Source organism: Fistularia commersonii, chromosome 3 (assembly GCF_037954325.1).
Source record: "Fistularia commersonii isolate RoL2024-O1a breed Wild chromosome 3, RoL_Fcom_v1.0, whole genome shotgun sequence".
In the NCBI taxonomy this organism is placed as follows: domain Eukaryota; kingdom Metazoa; phylum Chordata; class Actinopteri; order Syngnathiformes; family Fistulariidae; genus Fistularia; species Fistularia commersonii.
In genome coordinates, this window is record NC_141286.1 from 20066741 (window position 1) to 20084118 (window position 17378).

The 17378-nt window shown below is 37.4% G+C and overlaps 1 protein-coding gene and 1 pseudogene across 1 annotated transcript; one reads left to right on the forward strand and one right to left on the reverse strand.

Moving 5' to 3' along the window:
• The window catches only part of LOC147235800 (uncharacterized), an 80779-nt pseudogene that overhangs the window by 42630 nt on the left and 20771 nt on the right, over positions 1-17378 (forward strand).
• lingo1b (leucine rich repeat and Ig domain containing 1b) lies at positions 1440-16972 on the reverse strand. The gene is made up of 2 exons (XM_086139916.1): positions 16694-16972; positions 1440-5929 (listed from the first exon to the last, which is right to left on the reverse strand). Exons 1-2 carry the CDS (start codon positions 16703-16705, stop codon positions 4070-4072), a joined length of 1872 nt encoding a protein of 623 aa, XP_085996042.1. The 5' UTR covers positions 16706-16972; the 3' UTR covers positions 1440-4069.

Consider the following 17378-nt stretch of genomic DNA (forward strand, 5'->3'; position numbering starts at 1 on the left):
TCTGAGTTTCTGACAAACCACTTTTCTAGATAATGGTCCAGAAAAATCCAGCAGGGAAATGGGACATCTTGGAACTTATTTGTGCTACACTCTGTGCTCACCACATGGACGATCACTTAGGTGAGTGTTACCTATGTGTGGACTTGAATTTGCCAAATAACTGCTTTGAAAGCAAGATAGGTGTCATTTTTCTTTTTATGGTAGGTAATAATGTTTTCATCACTACTGCAGTATACGGGTTGGAAATGGGTCAGAGAGGACCCCAGATGTCCCAGAAGCCATGGATGGGACATCAACCGAGGACAAAAGCTCATTGGAACAATGAGTTTAAAACTGCAAATACTAGTTGATCTTTATGAAGGCTGCAAGCAGCCACATTGATCTGTATGCACTGCAGTCAATCATTTCACATATACAGAATATTTACAGTATAAACACATTCAAATATATGTATATACTTGCAACTACAACTCTTTGCCCCCCTGGGGTGGCATGGTGCAGGGGGCCTGAGCGGTCGTCCTTCGAACTGCATATTCCTTGTTCGATTTCTGGTTCCCCTAGCGCTGTTCCTTAGCTCATAGTTCATCCATGATGGGTTAAATGCAGTGGTCAAATTTTGTTGATGTGCTCAATGTATAACTTTATGTGACAATAAAGGCATTTCTTCTTCTGGATCCTCTGTCTTTGTGTTTAATATATTTTAGTTCTGCTAATGGCAGAGGTTAAAAGTTTCATAACTGGAAGAGTATAATCAAACCCTTTTTTGTTTCCTCCCTCACACCAAAAAGTCAAGGTTGCTTTATTAGTCTGCCTTGATCAGTTTTTGATTAAGTATTGTTTCGAGATTTCCTGCAGAACAATATATCTTTCTTGGTTTTATATTTTGGTTTTTTGTACTATTTTGGACCTAATTTTGCAGATCACTCCATTTTCAACAAACGAGTAAAATAAAACTAACCCCTAAAGAAGTTCCACCTCAGTCTCTGACAAAGTTTCTATTGAATTTTCTGTCATTCTAAATTCTGTTTACCAGAATGCTAGCGGACACTCCCAGTGTTATACTGGACTCAAGGAGCCTGAACAGGACATTTAGAAATGACTTGGTATTTTTATTCAAGAAAGGTAATTCCAATATTTGCTAATTTAATGAGTGCTCTTTATGTTTTCTAATAACCAAGTTGCTGGATGTTGTTGCTTGTTGAATGTTTGGTACTGAGACAACCGAGAATTATTCATGCTAGCGTTGTTATCAACATCATACGAATTAAAGCCTTGTTATGCAATGTCATTTATTTATTTGTTATCTACACTTATGTTTAGGTCATGTGTGCACTGGAGCCCTGGAGCTGAATTGGTGCGGTTACACTCTGAGCCAGTAGCCATTTGATCAGATGGCCAAATATAAGGATGACCTTATATTCCTGTTATTCAATTTAGAATTTTCAATTAACCAATCACATGTTTTGGAACTGAGGGAGGGAACCTGGAGAAAACTACAACATGCATAGAGGGAACGTGGAAACGCCAGACAGGAAAAGCAGTGTTGACAACAGGAACCAAACCGTCCTTTCTGGTTTGGTTCCATTTGCCAGTTGGAGGGGAGAGGAGGTGCTAATCACCTCCAACAGGTGCTTTCAAGTGTGAGTGTAAGCCATTTTTTTCTTATAATTGTAGTTTGGATATTTCTGTTTCAAGGGTTAGGGTTAGGGTTAATATAATTTGACATTTTTGCAATACTAATGTGATTAAAATTGTTTTCCAAAATCAACCTGCCAGCATAATTATAAATCAGTATTTTGTTTTGTGTTTTTTTTCTGTTTGTTTCAAAACACTTTCAGCATTGCCTAAAATCAAACATTTTTATTGCACCAATAGCAATAAAACTACAGTGATTCAACTCTATACAATATGATTATCGGCCGAGTCACTCATTCCAGAGAACACATTACCACAACATTGGATTTGTTATATTATGGCCTTTCGTTAAATTATTGGTGGAGCGTCTGAGGTGACCTTCCAAAGTCAATGTCATCGTAATAGTCAGACGTTGGGATCAGTGAAACCCAAGATGTTGCTGTCCCTGAATGTTTTGAACAATGCTTTGCAAAATGATAAATGACATAAAATTCCTTTAAATCCATGTATTTGCACATGCATAATATGTAAGCTGATGCTGTTGTGCCAAGCTGCTGTAAAGAAGAGCTGGAGGACTAGCAGGGCGGCATCAACAAAACACTAACAGTACGCAAAAGGATTGGCATATGGTACAACATTATCTGACTTTGGCATGCTATTGTGGTTCCCTGCATATTATTATCTCCCTCAAACAATGGACTTTAGAAATATGGATAAAACATTAGGTCAGGATGTAATATATAATTTTAGAGCCACACGCACATACATTCAAATCCTCCCGTAAGATGATTCATGTAAGGGGTAGTCATTATATGAAATGCACTTTGCTCCTATACTGCACACGAAATCACATCTTGGGGATGAAAAAAAAACCCTTTAAATTCATCGTTCTATTTATTTTGAACAAAATGAGCACCCAAAGAATAAAACTTTGTTTATTTAACACAATTTCCATTTGATTGTTGTCTTAAAATATGTATTTTTAAGAGATATTGATCACATTTTCATTTTCATTTTTAGAATCGACTCAGACTAGGAAAATAATTAGACAACATATCCTCATGAGGCCTAAAACTCCCTTTTACTGATATTTACTGGGTATTGCTCAGTTGAAAGCTGAACAGCGTTACTTAAGGCAACAAATTATAAATGTTACCCTTTTTTGAGATGTACTAGTGACAATGTGACCTGGTACAACATGTTCATGCTTATCCAGCTACCAAATAATGACAAACTGTTGTTCAGAGACTCCAAAGTCTTCCTTTTGGTTGAGTTAATTTCCAAAAATGTGTTTGCGAAATTCTTCAGCTGCTCTTTCATTTATAATATGTTCAAAATCCACAGCCATGATAAGCATTACCATAGTGCCATAGCATACAAGAAAAACAGGAAAATTCAGGAAAACAATATAAATAGCTTAATGGGTAAGTACATTTAATGAGAAAAATTCTTTGATGGCAGAAAGCAGCACATACTGTAGAACTGTCTTATTTTTCTTATTCAGTGTGTTAACATGCACACTTTTCATGTAATTGACAGATTTAGGAGTAAGTTAAAATTATTATAAACCTATTACATTTCACATTAGAATAAACAAATCTTAATTATCCTGTGCCAAAACCAAAGAGAATGATGTTTCTGGCTAAATATTGGCTAAACCAGTCATCCATGGTCAAGTGGCATAGGAAATATAAAATAATATTGTAATAAAAGACACATCTAACTAAAAAGTTAGTCTGGCTCAGGTCAACATTAAAACTTCTGTCTTTGCAAATGTCTTGGTCTTAATATTACATTATTGAATTAAAATTATGCTTTATGTATGTTTGTTTTTTGTCATATCTTTCATCTATTTTTTTCATTTCACATCTTGCAACAATTGCAAAGGACTTATGATGATACAAAGAAAAGGCTGAGCATTATCTCAGCAACCTTTTTAAGGAACAGGAAAGAATACATTCCAAAATTGGGTTATTGTGCTTTTTAAACCTATAAAAGCAAGACAGTGAAAGTAGTAAATCTTCTATCATCTCTCAATTTTTTCACTCATACAAAAATATTCACGTGAGATCAACCATCACTTGTCTTAACTGCAATCAATCTGCTATTGTAAACATATCCATTTTAGGAAATCTTCATTGTGACCTCATACAGGCAGTAATGATATTGTTATGTGCATGTTAACATACTGATTGACTATTGCAAATACACATTTACAGGAATCTGAAATTCAACACTTTTAAAGATTCAGTTCCTGGAGTTTAAAAAAAGGATGAAAAAAAGATAAAAAGAAAAACTGTTGGGTGTTTTGTCAAGATGCATTTGCTGTTTTGCAATTTCTATCACTCATAAAATGAGTACATACAGCATCTGAAGCATGGATAGTATGCATCCTGACAGGAGTCTGTAAGCTTACATGGCCACATTGCAAGGTTCACATGATTTTCATGTTAAATTGTATGGGTGCCTCAGTTGGACTGGTTTCCTCAGTTTCCTCTTTACGTGGCACATACTCAACCTCTATACTTGACTTTGTGTTGTCTTTCCCTCTGCTCCAGAGAAAGAGAATAACAAGACAGAAGAGGACAACTCCGAGGAAAGAGATAAATCCCATGGTGGTTGCAATAATAAGTGTCTTTACATCAAATGGAAATGGAGCGGTGGCCCGGGTCACATTAGCCCCTTCATCACTGGGCTGGTTGGAAATGAAAGCAAATGTTTTGTTTGGTTGATGGGGCCAATTTGGGGAATAGCTATGTACAAAAAGGTGAGCAACTTTGGTGTCATTGCCTGCTGCATTGCCAGCAATGCACAAATAAGTGCCGTTGTCTTGAATTTGGGCGTAACGAACTTCTAGTGTGCCTTCAATGGACACTGAAAGTCTTGACCCCACAGTTTTAGTCGTGATATATTCTTTCTTGGGGGAAAGCCACATTATGACTGGGACTGGATCACCCTCAGCTTGGCAGGCAAAATGGACAGTTGTTCCTTCATCCACATGGCTTTCAAGAACCTTGTTTTCCATAATCTTTGATTTCTGGCATATGAAGTACTCAGAGGTGAGAACATCGGGGAAGTCTTTGAATTCCTTTTGCTGTACAACCTCAGGTGAAGCACAAATAGGCTGCTGTCTGTTAAAGTTAAGCCTCCATCGACGACGGAAAACCCAGAGCAGTCGACAGTCACAGGCCAAGGGGTTGTCATACAAAGCCAGGGTTTCCAGATTTCCCACGGAATGAAAGACAGACTCCTCCAGAGTGCTCAAACTATTGCCAGAAACATTGAGAACATGGAGATGGTTGATGCCCCGAAAAGAATAGGGCTCAATGACAGTTAATTTTCCACCGGCCAAATGAAATGCCTGCAATTTCTGCAAGTTGGATAATTGGTTCCCTTCAATAGTATAAATTGGATTGAAGGACAGGTTCAGAAACCTAAGATATCTTAGGTGGCTGATGGCTTGGTAGGGAATAACAGTAAGATTGCAGTTTGTAATAGACAGGGAGGTCAGGTTTAGTCCAAACAAACATTTTGGAGTCATGGTATCAAGGGCGGGCATATGTGAAATCTCCAGCATTCTAAGCCTGTACAGCCTCTTAAAGGAATAATCTCTTATAATGGTGACGTTGAGATATCGTAATCGAAGAGACAAAAGGTTGTGCAGATGACTCAGGGCATCGGTGGGCACGGAGGCCAGCTTGGAGCCCTCTATGTTGAGGCTTTCAAGATTGCTGAGGCCATGAAATGATCGTGGTGAGATGAATACAAGGTCGTTGTCACCAACTTCCAGAGCTCTCAGGTTGTACAACTCTTGGAACATATAGTCAAGTAGAATGACAATTTTGTTCTCACTAATATCCAGCTGGGTTAGGTTGGTCAGGCCGGTGAACACCCCCAGCTGAATGAGCTTCAGCTGGTTGTGGCGCAAACCCAGAGTTCGCAGATACATAAGGTTGCTGAAAGCCCCGGACTCAATGGATGAAATAATATTTTCGTTAAGTTGGAGTTCCTCCAGCTGTGGGTAATTAATGAATTCCTCAGGCCCCACATTTTTGAGTCGATTCTTGCTGAGGTCCAGTAGTCTTGTTTCAGTTGGGATGCCCTCAGGAAGATTGGCCAGTTTTCGTCGATGACACACGACTGAACGCTCCTGTGCATTGCAGTCACATCGGGAGGGGCAGCCGGTGGTTGAGCCAGAAAGGACGGTGCCCAGCATCAGGATCAGGATGGGCTGCCAGCATGCCACCAAGTAGCTGTGTCCTCCTGCCTCCCCAGTCACCATCCTTCTGCTTACCTGTGAACACATGAAGGGGGCGGGGGGGGGCTATGAATAGGTACACAAAATATTTAAATAGACTGGAAAATAACAAGAATAGAACTTGATATACATCTTGACATTAGCTACTGGCCGTATATCTGAGTATACAGTGATACCAAGTATTGTTTTTTTTCGGGACTTGATGTTTTTTAGCACCTGTGTTGTCTTATCACTTACTGTCAAACTCCATTGTTCTTTTCCTAGCAATAATTACCACACCTGTTTCTGCCTCTGTGTCACACCCATTCTCTTTCAAATTGCCATTGATACAACCTTGTACCTTGCTGTCTTGTGTTTCTTTTTGTTGTCAGCAAGGGAATGATTTCTTTCTGCTCATCGGTATTTTTGGAGCTTTAACATTCGACCACTTTCACGAGAATAAGGCTACTGGCAAACTTCCATAAGAATTTTGGAACTCAGACTCAACTATGGAAGTGTTCTCCAAGTGATTGAGTCTCCTCTAAGCAAACACCTATCTGTGTGTGTGTGTGTGTGTGTGTGCGTGTGTGTGCCTATGTTTAATTTGTGAAATCCTTTTAGCAACCCAATCACAGTTTTTTGAACTTTTTCTGCACAGTTGCTTTAAAGGCAAACCTTTACATCTCTATATACGATCTTGTAAAAACATGCTTGAATATGATCTGAATATATTGCTATCTCGGAATTGATCAGCTAAACTCAGAATCCCACATTAAACCAAACCAGGGATTTACTTATGTTTAATCTATGGCACTGTTTTCTGCATTGTGAACTGTATCATTGCACCCCAAATGCAAAATGTTCATTTGCAAGAAAGGATTGTTTTTATACATATTTTTTCATTCTAATTTCATCTCACAAACATATGAAAATCCACAGAATGTTGAAACTAGGTGTTTGTGATCTCTGCCCAGGCGATCAGTATTAGGTTGCCCTTTTTCCACATTTGCCATTTGAAGCTATCATAGCCTTAACCCTGTCTGATATTTTTTTAACTTGGCATCGAAAGGTGAGAATATGGACAGAGATGAGAGGTTTTTAGGACAGTTGGCACAGGACTTGCTGACCATTCTGCATACTAAAATTGGTGGTTATGCATTATTAATATTGTGGTTTACTTTACCTTATGAATACAAATTCCCCTGCTCTATCTTTCATATAATATATAACATATACACTAATTGATCAAAACAGCTTTTCTTGAAACGAGACAATCTATTCAGAATTTTAGGGCAAAAACAATATTTCAATGGACATAAAATGCCAGTAACAGCATGATACAAGTTGAGAGAAGAAACTCACTGCTGTGTTAGTGGTGTTTTTTTCATTGCTATTGCACTAACACCACTGATTGTCCATCAAGTAGCCAGCAGGGCTCATCTCTGCAGACCTTGGATCCTTACATGCTTTACTGTCGGATTTAGTGGCTCATGCAATTTCAATTTCTGATTATTACCCTCACTGGCCATATTTGCGAAGATATGGAAATACACCTTGCATGTTATGAATTTTCTGAGAAAGTTTTGGGGTCGTTCAGTCATATAAAGAGCTTCATTTATGTCTTGCCATTGTTTTTTACCTCATCTAAATGACTTGTGTGGGGATTACACTATAGTTACATCTTCTTGTCAAATCTAAACAAAATCTCAAGTCATAATGCCTGCAACATTGCTGAGTTTATACAGCCAAACAAATTAAATGTTTTCAACACCGAGGCAGACTTTACAATTATATAGTAGTAACATTCTGATTGCATGGAAACCTGCAATCTTGCTTAATTTAATGAAAAATGTGGTGAGGGTGGTGAAATGAATTGAATTGCCTAAATGCCAATGGTCTAATTTCAATTACTGATCAAAATGCATTTGATTAAGCTTCTGATTCCATAAACACTTGCAAACTCAACACATCCAATGCCACTGCAGTGCTGTTGACTTTGCAGTCATATAAAACAGCAACTGTTGCCAGAATGATGATAAATGGACAGAAAATAAAGGACTTTAAACTCCTATTTGATTTCAAAACAGGAGCAGTTTTACCCGACTGTAAACCTTGTACTGCATCTTCTCACAGTTATCTTGTGATTTATGTCACATCTAAACATGCAGCATATTGCTTGAAAACAGAAGTTGTTAGAAAAAAAAAGAAGTAGAAGTGTTTTTTTTTAGCATATAATATGTCTAAATTACCTGGAAAAATTCTCGACCAATAGTAACAAGTTAAAGTAGACTGCATTTGGAAGACATGCATTTTTTTATCAATAATGTCATGCTTTATTTATATATTTAAAGGTAAGAGTGCTTAGAGATTTTAGGCACTGTCTCTAGCCTGTACCTTAACAGGTAATTGTACCTGATAATGAAGATTAGTATGGGGTCTCTGGTTTTAGCACCAACACAAAGCAGCACATCACTCGCAGTGAGTGAGGAAGCTTAGATTGTGGTCTTGGTAGTTCCACTGAAAGAGTAATTGCAGCCTCTATTTTCTGTCCGTACCGAAATGTGTGATTCTGCTCTCTTCGTATGTCAGACACTGTGGGCTTGGTTGAAATAGGACAAAACGAAAAAAATATGAATCTTTACAACATTTATGTTCTCCCAAGTTTTTGCCATAAACTAATGATGTAAAACCGCAATCAATATCAATGGTTTTCCAATAGGGCGGTGAGAATGAAAATACATATCATGTCCTGAAAAGAGGTGTTAATTTTAATTCTTTAGCTAAAAATGTGATTTTACCTTGAATGCCAGTTATATGGCCAGGAAAAAGACCACTGCTGCCATCACGAATCAAGGCAAGCAAACAAACATTGTGGCTCTGGTCTTAGTCAAGTACCATGCATGATTTATGATTCAGGCTCTTGTCAAGGCAAAGGTACTATCAGTGTAATTTACTATTGGACTACAAATCTACTATGCATCAATGCTTTCTTTTGACCTTGAGGTAAAAGTTAAGAAAAAAATAAATGACTGAAAAATAAATGGTGTAAGCCAATGACCTCTCGCTTACAAGCTGAACATTTTATATATTCAGGTTTGCTGCTGCCAGGCCACATGTTAAAATAGGATTGTCTTATGGCTTGGTAATAATGTCATAAGGAGGGAGGGTTTTAGGCCTTGTTTCTGGCGTATTGTACCTCCAATGTCAACTTGGAGGTACAATTTTCCTTCCTATTGTGTAAGAGAAGAATGAAAGTGGACAAACATTTTCCTCCTTCACTCCACTGCTTGCTTTCTCTTTCTCTCGGTGTCTCCTGTCACTGTCCACTCTGAAAAAGCTTGTTTATATGAATACGTAAATAATCTCCCGTATGAAGTATGTATGTCATGGCTTATTGTGTTGCATTTTGGTGTCTTTTTTTTTTAGAAAAAGGGATAATTTGGTAGATAAAATGGTTGGAATAATTCCTGACCCTGCCCTTATCCAGACAAAATAATTTATGTCTCTGAATATGAAGCCAAATAAAGTGTGCTGACTTCAGTTCTCTTAAATGAAGTCATAAAGATTGTGCTCATTTGCAGACATCTATATTAAAGAGGTTTTTATTTTGAACTTGTGTAAGAACAACTCCAAATCATTCCCCAACTGTTGTGAAAGCGCAACAAGGCTTGGGTTACATAAGCTATTGCTCTAAATGGTCAGAGGCTACAATAGATAGATATTGTTTCCACACGTATCTTGTGCTCGACTAATACATCAAAAAGCAAACATTTAAAAGCCAGAAACCAACCAAAAAGAGAATATTTGTGGGCAGCAAAGGAGTGAATATTTGTGCAGATCCCTGTAGAAAAGTATCTTACTTTGTCAACATCTTTTATCTGGGGACTTCAATGTATGTACAAATTTACTGTATGGTCATTACTAATGTGACAATATTTGGTTAGATGTTCCATCTAATTCATGTACTAATTTAGTGGCTTAGCATTACAATTGCTTAACATTGCAGCACTAATTATATTGCCTTATTGCAAATATATAATGACCTGACCTACAACAACAATTATGTCAAAAGATGCTCTCTGATAATGCATAATAACTCATTAGTGGTTAATCAGCCAAAGCTACCCATTGCAAGAGCAGCTTAGCAGACATTAACACTTCAGAACTGTAAAGCAGCAACTCTTCTGTTTAACATAGCACATAGCAACGAACTGTTCTATTCTCTCTGTGGAATTCCATAAAAAATAACCTTCCAATGAAGCATTTGCAGAAGTGAACAATCTCGGAAAATTTATGACATACTGCATGGTCTGTTAATCCACTGGATTAAATGCCCTAAGACTGACAGAATTCTTAGAAATGCAGTAACATAACTGGATGAGGTCAATCATCTTTCTTTTGTAAAATAGAATTCTCTGTAGTGTGGCTCTCAAACAGAGATATACCCATTTGTGGCAACAAAATTTACTCCTGTCAATACTCAGTCAGAGTAGTTGGTGTCAAGAGATGTCGGATTTAGACTTTTTTGTGGGGAATGTTCAATAAAATAACAAAATTGTCCTGAAGATTTTTTTATGTGACCTTGTATGTCTTCAAAATGCTCAATGGATAGCAGACCGGTATTGTTACTTTCAGGAAAATGATTTCACAACAATGGGCTTCTGGCAGTAATGGTCTAAAGTTTCAACAACACATTTACTATGCCTCTACTATAGTAGCACTGTGTGCCCCATTATTCAGTATAATAAGGAGTGAAATACCAAAGTTTTTGCACAAATAAGCTTCTCAGAGGTATTTTTCCTCAAATTTCCTTCTGTGGTCACTATGCCGAAACTGTTTTGGGCTCTGTATAATACAGTTCAAAGAGGAATTATGGAAACATGTTGTATAAGAATGAACAATTAGAAAAACAAAAATGCAATTTTATTCACCAATTTATTTTAAACAAAAAAAAGAAAAAATAAGTCCCCAGTTAAGTTGGAGACAGAACTTATTTCACTGAAATGTTTACCTTTGTCCATGTCACTTCCCTAAAAAAGGCTTTTAATAAAATCAAAATGGATTGAAACGATCGTGTCCTTTTGGTTGGTTACCCCTGCGCCCGAAGCTAAGATAGGCCCAAAGACACGTCTCTTACATCAAAACAAAAACTGCTGTGCAAGATGACACATAAAAGTATTTATGTCTACTGTAGATCTAGTAAAGTTTTAGGCAACACCAAAGCATAAGCTATTTAGTAATACACATAACTGCAGGTTATTCGATATAATGCTCCTGTAATTGGACAGTCAGAAATGTGCTTAGGTTAGATAAATATTTTATAATGAAAGCCTTCTCTCCTTAATCCAAATTTAGGGTGAAGGGAAGCAAACAGTGCTATGTGGCCAGATGGCCTTCTGACTGACTTAAACCACCTTAAATATGTTCTGACATTAATCCAGGCTTGTCGGGGGTATTATGCGTTGATGCTAGCAAAATGTGTTATTGTCTTTTTAATTGTATGTGCTATGTATCCAAACCCACCTATTATTTTTCAAAACACTAAAACTGCAATAATCTTGAGGCCTTGACAGTGAGCCAAAAAAATAGCACTCTTCTGCTCAAATTGCCACACAAGCTCTTTTGAAATAGTATGGTTCATCTTGTTTTTTATGCTTTTTTTTTTGTTTGTTGTTTTTCTTTCCTGAAGGAGTGTAAATCCTCACACCTCCATGAGAGCAGTGCCTCGTGGGTATTGGCCAAAAGAACATCAGTGAGAATTGCATTGGTTTTACAAGCTTATTTCTGTTTCTAATTTGGACGCAAGTAACTTCATGTAAAGAAAGCATATTATTCATATAAGTGCCCCCATGGAATGATTGATCTTTTGCACTGCGTCAAACCGGTTTTAATGACCATTTTTTATCAGCCCAGGGAGCATCCTTACATCTGATATAAATGACAACCATGCAACACAGAACATTTATAAAAAAAAGCTGTCATAAAGAGTCAGTTAATTTTATAAAGTTCATTTTACTCACAATGTTGCTTGATTATATCATTTCTTAGAGGAAACATTTATAAGAAATAATGAACGTATTCATTACTAAAATGTATTATCTTTCAATTATTTGTTTTTGTTTCACAAAATTGAATGTCAATATTAAGATGTTCACACTCCCAAATGTCTTGCAAATAGAGCTCTACCTGATTCACAGAACTTTGCATTAGGCTCCGATTTAGTCATGTAAGATTTACATGTAAGGATACATTTTTGGCGGGCACGGCGCTGTGAAACAGCGATGTAAAGCAAAGACCCCGGTTCGATTCCGACAGCGGACCTTTCTGCTTGGAGTTTGCTTGTTCTCCCTGTGTGCGTGGGTTTTCCTCTGGGTTCTCTAGTTTCCTCCCACAGTCCAGAAACATGCGGTGGGTTAATTAGAAAAAAATGGGAAAATTGCCCAGATGTGTGAATGGGTGTGAATGCTTGTTTGCTCTTATATGTAACCCTGCGATTGACTGGTGGCCAGTCCAGGGTGAACCTCGTCTCTCACCAGATGGAAGCTGTGATAGGCTCCAGCATTCCCCGTGACCCTAAGTAAGATAAATGGTAGATAATGGATGTATTATTTTTTTTGCTACCTGTCTATATTATTAAATAAGTCAGTTTCAAGGAAATAAATCTGATAAAATACATATCCCCTCCAAAAGACACCAATTTGTAGCAAATGATACAAGATCACAGACTCAAGATAAAAACGTATTTCATGCATTACTTTTCCCATTCTGTGAAAATGGACTGCTCAAATCTGTTAACACAATTGCCTTTTGAGATGATCCTATTAATTAATTCCATTTCAATAAAACTTGAGTTTACCAAACAGTTTAAACTACATTATAATGACAACTATATTGCTTATTATAATGCAGTCATTCAAAGAATGAATGCTTGACAAAAACAGCACTATTATCCCAAATGACGATTCAGCGACCCACTGAATAATACTGAAACTGTTCAGTATAATTTAACTAAAAGGACTATTTATTTTTGCTTGAGGAAAATACTTGCAGGGACTTGCAAAGAGACATTAAAAGTCTCCCTCAAAAGACTTTTCCTATTGTTGAATGAGCAGAGGGCTTTAGATATGAGCCACAGCCAATGAGTTGGCCAAACAATCATGACATGATAACTGACAGTTGGTTAGTCATTTAATATAAGCCAGAGAGACGATATTTGGAACTATACTGGATGTTCTTTGCAGTTTTATGTGAAATGGCCAGATCATCATCATTTAAGCCATTCTTTGGTTCGTGAGCTTCAGAAGAAAAATCGCTGTCATTAGTGTCTTTTCAAATTCTAGTGATTCTACTGTTATAACCAGGGGCTTTACTATTAAAACTACTGGCTCCCTCTGTAAAAAACTTGGTAGGTCGAGGACAATCATTATGGGATCTTGTGTGCAGGAACGTCTTAAGCTGTCTATGGTTTTATATGGGGGGGTCAGCAGGAGCCAGTAGAAATCAAGTAGACCAAATGGTTTTCATGATCTTGACTTGAGAACTTTCTTACATTAGCTCTTCTTTTTCAATACTCGTCCTTTCGATTTTCTTACCACATCAATTGTATTGCAACTAATTATATCTGCTCAACTACAGGACTGAAAATATTTGAATCATATTGAAATCCCCCCTGAATTTAAATGAAAGACAATAGTCTGATGGAGGATATTCAAGAAGCTTAATCATTCCATTTCACACAATGATTTTTGAAATAGAATGAGGCTTATAAAATAGGAATAGTCCGTGCACCAATAGCAGTACAGATCTTTTGTTTATTTTTATTTTTGGTTTACTGACAAAATAATATGATAACAGAGGTCCCAGTCTCAATTAACACACATTTCTCTTGAAAGTCAAGCTGGATGAAGTGGAAATTACACAAGCCTTTATTTCCTACATATAAATGCTATATTAAATGTTTTGAAAAGAGGTTGAAAAGAATGCAGCCAAATTCCATCCTGGAGGCAATTTACCTCAGACAAGCCTCTTATAGCTCCTCAAAGAAGGTACAAAGACAGATTTTGAGAGATTTTCATACTGAATATCTGTCTGCGGCAGCAGCAGTTAACATATAAAGTTGTCATTTTATAGTGGGGTAATGACACAGAGGAATTTTGAAATAGGTGTTGTGAATAGCTAAGTGTCTATTGTTTTACTGTTTCTGATGACAGTGTCTGCAACATTTAGTAAAGTAAATTCTAAGAACTGTCTGATTGTATTTTAAACCTTAATCAGCATTAATGTCAATCCTTAACATTATGCCAATATTAAAAATATTATACACAGTGCAATAACAGCTTACAATTTCCAATTATATAAATGGATGATAATGTGTGCTTTATTTTGATTCAGAATAAAACTGTGTGGGAGAGTGAACGTGAAGCAACCTCAGTCCGCCATCTAACCCCAAGCCTCTGACTTTCATATTTTGCATAAAGCTGTTATTATTAAATTTAAATGAGGAAGGCTGCTGCAGAGCCGCAATGCTGTGACCTTCTGAATACATTTGTAGAACGTAAATTTGAGTATCCTGTGACAGATCTGCTTCCGTCTGTCACCTCACCAATCAGCAGACAGAGAATATGCACATGGCAGGTTTCTTCACAATCACACTCACCATTTCCCTCTCAAGGAGGCTAATGTTACACAATATATAGCAAATCCAATCCAGATGGATTTTCATTCAGAAATACCTTATTGGTATATTTTTTAAGATGCCTTCTTGTGGTTTTTATTAGCTCCTGTAATTGTTGTTTGGCACAATATGTTGTCTTTTCATCAGGCTTAAAATCGCACGCAGCATTCTCTTCTGCAGAATCATGTCAGCCCTTGATTGCTCTCAAACAATTCCTACCAAATTCCTACAATTTAATACGATTTTTTCCAGCTATTAATCCTCACAAAATAATAAACCTTGGCGCTAATACATGTACCACTGCCAATTGACAAACACATGTGACATGCACAATGTCAGACAGAATTAAAAAAAAAAAAACGTAGAGCTTCAATCATTTATGTTTCCTTTATGTATTTACTGGGCAGCAATATTTTTATGTGATTACAAAAAAAAAACCCTCTATAAAGTTATAGCTTTGGCTTCATGAGCCATTACATCCTGTTTTGGTTTAAAAAGTCAGGTGGCAAGCTTATCATGAATTTTAAGAGTGTACTTGATCACAAGACGAACCACTTAAAAAAGTAGAGCACTTTGACTAAAAGTATTATGATTGTGTAATATGTAGGCTTACAAAGTCACCAAGATTTTCTGCTTTATACCCCGGGATGTCATACAGGAGTAAGTTCATTGTCCAATAAGTGTATTAGTATCCTAATCTATCCTTAGCTTTGTTAACTTTTACAAGCCTTTTTTGAGATCATTGCCCATTTGAGTGTTTGGAGAATAGGTCCCGGTTTCCAGTGGGAGCATGTCAGAAGATCATCTCAAACTTTGTTTACCATTTAATCCAATTGGCCTTCTGTCAGTCTCATGAATGCTGCTGCCATGCAATATACAGCTCCCTTTTTCAAGCTACTTCAAACAGTGAACTGATTCTGCACAACTTTACAAGCCCAAAATACTCTCACATGATTCACTATTTGGGGCATGAATGACAAATTGTGGTAATATAGCAATATATTATTGCACTGGCACAACCACATTTGGATGCTATTTATAACATCTAAAAGCAAAAACAAACTTTTGTGCAATTCTTATATCCACGGTTTTTATTTAATTATATATTTATATATTTATGTTATCTTTATATATCTGTACTGTGTGAACCTTTACACAGTGAACCATAAGCAATCATTCCACTTCTATGTCCATGTTTTCAGTTACAGATGTATGTAATAATGGTCTCGCATAAATAACTACAGAAATCATTCAAATCCACTATTGATTGGAAACCTTGAGTTAAAGCAAGACCCTTTATTCAAGGATCACAAAAGTTGTTCTTGCAATATTGAGATCCAAAAGGCAGGATGCCCTCATAACTGTTTTCCTAGTGGAATATTGCAGCCATGGCTATGATTATGCAAATAGAACAGGCAATAGAAATTAAACTATGAGATATCACTCATTTGGGCGGCATAAATAATCACAAATTCTTGCATCTACGCCGACACCACCTATCATTGTGACCTAAGGCAAACAAGACACCTGCAAAGGTTTCCTCGTCAGCGCAGAGAATTACCTACAGTAAAAGAAAGTGACAAATAAATATCTCCAATTCTGGATGAGTTTACTGGCATTTGCAGGAACACGAATGTTAATGAGATGGTAGCCTGGGACTCAACAACAGACCTTGGCACAATACTCACAGAGAAGCACAAAACAGACACTCTCCTGCTCATCTTCACTCCTTCAACTGTGATTTTTTTCAAAAAACAAGAAATGGGTTTGTTTCCGTGAGTTAATGTATACAGGATAATATTAATAAGCCTGTGATTGCAGAGACAGCATGGGATGTCTTAAAGATGAATATTTGATATACTCACTTCACATGCAGAGACCACACATGTGTGTGTTCTTTATACAGATAAATGGCATATTATATAGCGCAAAGATGAAACCCATCTGGATGACAAAGCACAAATAAGACCTGGAGCCTCCGTGAGTGAATGATTCTTATTCTTGCCATCCCAGCAGTTGCCTCCGATACAATTTTATTCCTGAGATTAATTTGGACCCTGGCTATCCTATGGCCCCACCACTGCACCACAATAAATCAGATCCAACGCCTCAGTGCCCAAAGCCCACCATAGAGACAGAGTACTTACCAGGACTGTCATGCAGAGAATTCTAATTCAGGCAGCTCCATGTTGCCAAGGAAATTCAAAATGCCTCTGAAAGCATGGAGACAGGGATGATAGGCTAGAGATAGGCTAAATTCAGATGGGGAAGAGGGATATATAGACTGGTGAGAATCCCTTGTCAGTCAGGCATCTGAGAAATGCCTCCGTCCTCTCCAGATGCGCTAAATCCAGCAGCACTGATAGGCTGACATGTAAACACACAAGCAGCTTGGCTGGCTCACACACGCTCACATACATGCTGCACCTAGCAGAGACAGAAGGGAAGAGGGAGGGGTAGCCGATGAGAGTGGAAGGAGGAGCTGCATTGCACTGGAAGAATGAAAGGCACAGAGACAGCAAGGAGAGCACTGAAGAAATGCAGAAAAACATTTTCTGATTGCTCTCACAGCAGTATTATCTTATACTTGTGTATTGAAGTTTTCCCAGTTATGACAGGAGTGGTGTGATATTCTGAAATGGTGTGCGGTGTATGTGAACGGGATGTCAGACTGGTGCGCGGTGACAGCGTAAAGGAGGTTAGAAAGAGAGAAGTGTGAATGCACAAATAAAGGAGAAGGACGAGGTTAAGTAAAAAGAATATGAAAGGAAGATGTGAGAGTTGAGGTTATGATGAAACTACAGGGATTTACAGCATATGAAATTGAATTTA